Consider the following 7,500-nt stretch of genomic DNA (forward strand, 5'->3'; position numbering starts at 1 on the left):
ACACACACACACACACACACACACACTGACACTCTCTCTCTCCCTGGCTCTCCTTTCATTCTTTCTCTAATTTGTTCACTCTCTTGACTGCTGGAGTCAAGTTGATCTGCCACACACACACACAGACACACACACACACACACACCCTCCTCCTCATCCTCCTCCTCCCTTTCCCATCCACTGCGGCAGTGTGGCTGCGTTGCCATGGAGACCACTCATTCAGCCCCCCCTCGTCTTCCTCCTCACATTCACCACCTCTTCCACACACACACACACACACACACACACACACACACACACACACACACAGTTCTTTTCTTTTCTGGAGCAGAGAGAGTGAAAGACAATGGGGGGGTGAGCAAGCAGTGGAGTTACTGGGAGTGTGTGTGTGTTGTTTAACGGTGAGGGAGCGTGACAGCCTTATGTGTTGCCTCAGGCGTGGCGTGATGGAGGAGGGAGGGAGGGAGGCGAGGAAGTGGTGGAAGAGAAGGAGCTAATGATGGAGGAGGAGGAGGAGGAGGAGGAGGGGGCGGAGTTAAAGAGAGATTAATGGAGGTTAAAGTGAGACCAGGAGGATGCGGTGGTTGGAGAAGTGCTGAGGGGGCGGAGCTAAAGAGAAATGAATGACAAGCGGGTGAGAGAGCGACGGGAACAAACATCAGTTTGGTTGCAAATCAGACAAGTGGGGGGGGGGGGGGGGCTTATCGCAGCAGCCAACCAGCAGGGGGCAGACTGGTGCTTCCTCATCCTGGCTCCCAGAGCCTCAAGCCGCTCCCACCTGATCCACACAGCCTTTTGTCCTCTCAGTGTGTGTGTGTGTGTGTGTGTGTGTGTGTGTGTGTGTGTGTGTGTGTGTGTGTGTGTGTGTCCCAGGGGGTTTTTCCCACCCGTGTCCATTGGTGGGCAGCATATGGGACCTGGCTCTAATGACCACACCTCCTCGCCAAAACTTGATTTACACACACATCACACACACACACACACACACACCCTTGGGATATGTGTGTGTGTGTGTGTGTGTGTGTGTGATGTGGGTGGAGCAGAAATCTGATTAAAGTCGTGTTGGCGACAATTAACAGCCCCTCAAACCTGCTGCCCCAGGACCCCGAGGGACCCTGAGTGTGAGTGTGTGTGTGTGTGTGTGTGCTTGGCGTGGTTCAGGTGGCAGCTCTCGGTGGTAATCCCCGGCCCCCCCACCCAACTCTGAATAAATCATGTGACCCTTCCCCTCCTCCTTTCATCCGTCTGTCTCATTAACGCTTGTCTCTCTCTCTCTCCCTCTCCCTCTCTCTCTCTCTCTCCTCACCCGTGGCGACCCCTCCCCTCCCCTTCTGTTCCGGGACATGTTAAGACCCGCCTCTTCCCGATGACCTCTGACCCCCCCGTCCCTCCGCCGCCTGCGTTGCGTCTTCATTCCGTCCTCTGTTGTCTCAAACGTTGATCCCTCCTCCCTTCCTTCCGTCTTCCTCTTTAGGCCCCGCCCCCTTTTCTAGCTTTTCCAGTCTTTCACTTTCCCTCTCTTCATCTTCATCTCTCATGACAACACTTTCCATCAGTCTCACTGAGACTCCAAGTGGTGGACAGCTGGCACACACACACACACACACACACACACACACACACACAGGATTAAATCACAAAAAATGACATACAATGGCAAACAACTTAAATGTGTGTGTGTGTGTGTGTGTGTGTGTGTGTGTGTGTGTGTGTGTGTGTGTGTGTGTGTGTGTGTGTGTGAAGGGCAGAACAAACATTTGCTTGTGCAGCGATCCATCTCGACTCGCCGCGACGCCTCTGACACAAACACCAGCAGAGGGAGGGGGGGTGGGGAGGTGGAGGGGAGGAGGGGCTGAGGAGGAGGGGAGGGGGCGGGGGCTGGGAGATCAAATCTCACCTGATTCATGGCTACAAATCACACGCAGTCGACACGTCACACACCGAATGAGGCCGAGCGACGATGAGATCCTGAGCTTCGTCATCTTCATCTTCGTCATCATCTCCATCTTCATCAGCGTCATTGACGTTCATCTCTAATGCTGATTTTAACTCTCCCTTCCTGGATGTCACTCAAGTGTTTCTATATGAAATAAATGCACATTTAGCCTCTTAACAATCAACTGGGAAACGGGATCGTTTGAGTGTCTTCTGTGTGTGTGTGTGTGTGTGTGTGTGTGTGTGTGTGTGTGTGTGTGTGTGTGTGTGTGTGTGTGTGTGTGTGTGTGTGTGTGTGCGTGCCTGTGCGTTGCTCCGTCCTCACTCTGAAATATTAAAGCAGAGTCGGTGGTGCCGCCGCTGCTAAAAATACTGCAGCCGACTAAAATAGATTGCGTTTTAAGTGTCGGCTGTAAATCTGATCCGCCCGCTTTGTTTTTCTTCGCCTGCTCTTTAATGAACCAACCGACGTGTGCGAGAAAATAACTCGTTGTTTTTATACCGAGTGTGAAGAAAAGGTTTTGCGAATAACGGACGAGAAAACGGAAGCCACGAAAACTCAATTCGGTGTTTGCGAAGTAATAAAGAAGTTGCACAAGTAGTTATTAGACCGGAGTGAACGCTAACCTGAGTGAGTGGTCAGTTTTCAAGGCCCGGCCCACTGGTCAGTGCTGTCCTTACACTGAAACTGTGTGTGTGTGTGTGTGTGTGTGTGTGTGTGTGTGTGTGTGTGTGTGTGTGTGTGTGTGTGTGTGTGTGTGTGTGTGTGTGTGTGTGTGTGTGTGTGTGTGTGTGTGTGTGTCGTCCTGGGGCGTCATTGACATCGATTGCGACTATTTCTGTGCGATGCGTCGACTCGACGTTTGGCCACAGAACCACGGCCGTTTGTGGCGATCACATGACTCGTTCACCATGCACACACACACACACACGGACACACACAGATTGTGTGTAGGCCGCTCTGTCCTCTGCATTATTCACCGCACAGCCGTCAGAGAGATGCAAACCAAACGCATCTGCTGCTCTGATACACAACCATCATGATGAATCATCAGTGTGTGTGTGAGTGTGTGTGTGAGTGTGTGGACTGCATTATGATTGAAAAGGTTGTGCGGTGGCGTCGTGTCTTTCACTCCCTCTGCGGTGACTTTTTCCCCAAACCCATCACATGCCTGCTGTTCCTCCTGGCCTACAGGGGGCGCTGCTGTGATCGTATCACTGTCACACCAGATGCTGTCCGGCTGTGAGGGAGCTCTGCTGCTCCGCTGCTCGACAGCTCGACAGCTCCTCAGCCATAAACTGCAGCTAATCTGAAGCTTTGACTCCACACTCGTTGATATTCTCCTCCCAAAGTTCACATTTCATTGAGATGAGATGAAATGAAATGAACCCTCAGTCAGTCAGTCAGCAACCTCGTCACTTCTTAATCACCTCACACTGAAGTTTAATCTGCTGTTTTTCAATGAAACTCAAGCTGAGAGTGTGAAGGAGGAGGAGGAGGTGGTAGAGGAGGTGGTAGAGGAGGTGGGGGTGGTGGAGGAGGAGCTGCAGACCAGTGTGCCTCCGCTGCTTGGACTGCTGTTCCCTGTCAGCCGGGCAGCAGCAGCAGGTGAAGGTCACGGCTGTTCCTGCTCCCTCTGCATGTCCGACCACAGTCACCGCAGTCACATGACAGGAAGTGAGGCGGCCGCTCCTCCACAGCTGGCGCTGGGAGAAGAAATGAATAAACCACATTCAGCCAGAGGACTCATTTTTTTCATTTTTTCTCCCTCCGTCTTAATTAACGAGTGCGTGTTAACGAGCTAAATGGCGAGCTCACGTTAATTAGTTTGTTAATTACGCAGAACTTCCTCTGGGGGGGCGAAGACGATGGACACAGAGGGGCGGGACTGACGGGTGGGCGGGGACAGGAGGGGAAGGGGGGAAGGGGGGAAGTCTGCTGCTAATTGGACCGCAGCAAGCATCTGCTTCCTGCACCTCAGCGGGGGGGAGCCAGGTGGCGCTGCGCCTGGGGTCAAAAGGTCGAAGTGACAAAGTTGGGTTTGCTCCCCGCCCCCGACCACCTGGGGCCGGGTGGGCGGAGCTTGTCACAGAGGCGCTCCTGACTTCCTCCAGACGACGACTGTTTGACTCTGACGTCTCTGTTCTCTCCACCGTCAGCACACACACACACACACATTCCAGTGCGTGCACACACACACACACACACACACACACACACACACACACACAAACACACACACACACAGCCCCTCTCAGGCGAGGCGGGCTAATTAGCGTGTGGACGTCTTTATTCAGCTAATGGGCTGCGGCTCAGGCTGCATCACACTCTGGCTCTTGCCTCTCTGCCAGCGATTAATCGTGTCTGGCAGCCTCAGAGCTCCTCCCCTTCCCTCCTGGTTGGACAGGCTCACGTGCAGCCAGTGGGGCCTCACAGGAAGTGGGAGGAGCTCTGAGCCTGTTTTAACAGGGTGAGGATTAGCAGTAGGCGACCGGTGTGCAGCGATTAGCACTTAGCGACGGCATACAGCAGTTAGCAGTTAGCGACGGTCTGCAGCAGTTAGCGACGGTGTGCAGCTGCTAGCGGTTAGCGACGGCCAGCGGCAGATTGCGACAGTGTTGCCAAAAATTGAGATGCGACAGAACAGAAAGTGGGCAGAGCACCGCAGGTCCAAAAGCCCCGCCCCTCCCTCCTCTCCCCTCCCCTCCCCTTCCCGTGCTCCACAATTGGTTGAGCGGAAGGAGCTCCGTGTCCCGATCGCCCGAGCAGCGTGACAGAGTGCAGAGAGGCTGGATGGAGTGAGTGTGGGAGCGAACGAGTGGCGCGATGGATGGCGCCGAGAGACCCAATGAGACGAATGCAAATGGAATCATGTGACCGTCAGGACGAGTTCCTGAGGCCATCCGTCAGAGGAGGAGCGTGTGCGCACATACGCACATACACACACACACACACACACACACACACTTACACACACACACTTACACACACACACACTGCAGTGTCGGCTCAGGTTCTTGTCCAGACCGCAGTGATGTTCACGCAGTGTCATTGTGTTTTCAGCCTGGATTTAGTCCCGGCCCTCTCTTCTCATCTCCAGGTTTGAGCCCAGAACCAGCTCAACACATCAGTCTGCACACACACACACACACACAGACACACACACACACTTGGCCAGCGGTTTGGATCTTTAGATCAGACGATTCGTCTTGGCGATGCTCAGAAAACTGTTGAGAGACTGGAGCTGGAGCTCCAGGTTATAGACCCGTCCCTTGGTAGGAAACTGGCCCGTCTGACTGCAGTGCATCGACCAGTGCAGTACGACAGGGGGGGGGGCAGCCGCCAGTCAATAGATTTTTCCCGGTGGAGCTGTCCCAGTTAATAGACGGAGGCCCTGCCAGCCACGAGTGTCAGGGGTTCGGTTCCCTCCGGCCCAGGTCGTTGACCCATCCCGCCCTCTGATTACCTCCAGTGGCGAGGACAGAGAGCTCCAGTCTCCGACCCTATTACCAGGTAATAGACGGCTCCCGCGGCACCCGGCCCCGTCTACCTCCTGGCCTGCTCCTTCGCAGAGTCCATTCCTGCCGCCGCCGCCACCGCACTGCTTCACAGCACAGTCATAAATATATTCATGGCAAATATCATTAGGAGACGGCTGGGGTGAGGGAGGACGGGGGGGACGGGGAGGGCGGGGGCGGAGCCAGTCGAAGGGGGGGGGGGGGGGCATCCCGCCTTTGATTGATTCATTCCTCCGCGTTCCCTCATCGCCGCCGCCGACCCTCTCGACCTCGCCGCTCATTAGCATAGAAACCACATTTACCGGCTGCTGATTGGGTGAGACGGGCAAGATGCAAAGAAAGTGTGTGTGTGTGTGTGTGTGTGTGCTTGGCGAGTGTTAGCCCCTCCCACACACACAAATATTTATGGGGACTGGTCCAGATCAGGATCCAGAGCCTCTCCTCCTCCCACTCGGCTGCAGACTAACAGCCAGCAGGGGGCGGCGGTGCTCACAGCTTCGCTGGCTAATTAATTATTCAGGAAGTGTGTCGATGGCAGCCGCTGCCTTCACCCCCCCCCTCACCATCCTCCTCCTCCTCCTCCTCCATCGCCACTGCCTTCCTCACCCAAAGTGACCTCACTTCCTGTTTCCTGCGGCAGCGGCGGTCGAGGGTCGGGGGGGTCGACACATCAGAGGGGCGGAGCGTTTTGTCTCACTTAGTCTTTGGTCCCACGGAGGGAGAAACCCCACCCCCCCTTCCCTCAGATCCCAGGAATTACCCATAATCCTCCTGGCCTTGGCTGTGACCCCCGGCTCGGCGCAGACTGGCGGCTCTCGGAGGTTTTACCACAGAGCGCCCCCGGGGCCGATGGGAGATTTTCTCCCCCTTTAGCGATGCGACAGACAGGTGAAGCGTGTGATGGGTCACATGATCATATGATCACATGATCACCTGGGAGCAGGAACTGCCGTCGTCAGTCTGTGAATTAGCGGAAAGGTTGATCCCAGCTAAGTGCTGCTGTGGTGAATGCGATGCATCAGGTGATCGTGTGATCAGGTGATGGGTCACATCGTCACCTGATCACCTGATCACACGATCACCTGACCACCGCTGGCTGGGAGCAGGAGAACCACCATCGTCAGTCTGTGAGTTAGCAGAAATCAGCTAATGGCGGCTAAAATGCTAGTTGTGTCTTGTTGATGGTGAAGGCTAACTGCTCTCGCTGTGCTAACTGCATTGTTCCTCCTCTCTCTCTCTCTCTCTCTCTCCCCTGTCAGCGGGGGCGGGCAACAAGGTGGGCTGGGCCTTCGGTCTGGGCCTGGAGCGGCTGGCCATGGTCCTCTACGGTATCCCCGACATCCGCCTTTTCTGGAGCCAGGACGAGCGCTTCCTGCGCCAGTTCCGAGTGCAGGACGTCCAGCAGCCCGTCTGCTTCCAGGTAGCCACTCGCTAGCGCACCAGCTACCACCACCATCATTTGTAGCAGCAGCAGCAGCAGCAGCAGCAGTACCAGTAGTAGTAGCAGTAGCAGCAGTACCCCCCCCCCCACCTCACTACTGCTCCTGCATCCACAGGTGATGAACTATGTTGCCCCCTAGTGGCTGGACAGGGAACTTTTATTGTAAGCTCTTGTTGGACTGAGCTGCTAATTCTGACTGTGTGTGTGTGTGTGTGTGTGTGTGTGTGTGTGTGTGTGTGTGTGTGTGTGTGTGTGTGTGTCCAGCCGCTCAGCAAGTACCCGCCCCTCCACAACGACATCTCCTTCTGGCTGCCAGAGGGGGGCGCCGCCTTCGACCAGAACGACTTCTACGAGCTGGTTCGCTCGGTGGGCGGAGACCTGGTGGAGCGCGTGACGCTAGTGGACGACTTCCAGCACCCCCAGTAGGAGCACACACACACACACACACACTCTCTCTCTGACCTTGGGGGGGTGGGGGGGGGGCTGCAGTGTGTGAAATTGTCTGACTCTATTCATATTTCACTATTTCAATGTCTTTTAAATGGCAAAAACACACACACACACACACACACACTCTCCTTTGAATCGTGGTGTTTTCTAAATGA

The 7,500-nt window shown here is 55.1% G+C and overlaps 1 protein-coding gene across 1 annotated transcript in view; it reads left to right on the top strand.

Moving 5' to 3' along the window:
• fars2 (phenylalanyl-tRNA synthetase 2, mitochondrial) overlaps positions 1-7,500 on the top strand; it is a 22,157-nt gene that overhangs the window by 10,673 nt on the left and 3,984 nt on the right. Inside the window, exons 8-9 of the mRNA XM_076049148.1 lie at positions 6,714-6,874; positions 7,160-7,317. Of these exons, the coding sequence (XP_075905263.1) occupies positions 6,714-6,874; positions 7,160-7,317 (319 nt within the window). The remainder of the gene's footprint in view (positions 1-6,713; positions 6,875-7,159; positions 7,318-7,500) is intronic.

This window comes from Nelusetta ayraudi, unplaced genomic scaffold, assembly GCF_046127955.1.
Source record: "Nelusetta ayraudi isolate G7.1 ecotype Tasmania unplaced genomic scaffold, CSIRO-AGI_Nayr_v1 ptg000110l, whole genome shotgun sequence".
Classification (NCBI taxonomy): Eukaryota; Metazoa; Chordata; class Actinopteri; order Tetraodontiformes; family Monacanthidae; genus Nelusetta; species Nelusetta ayraudi.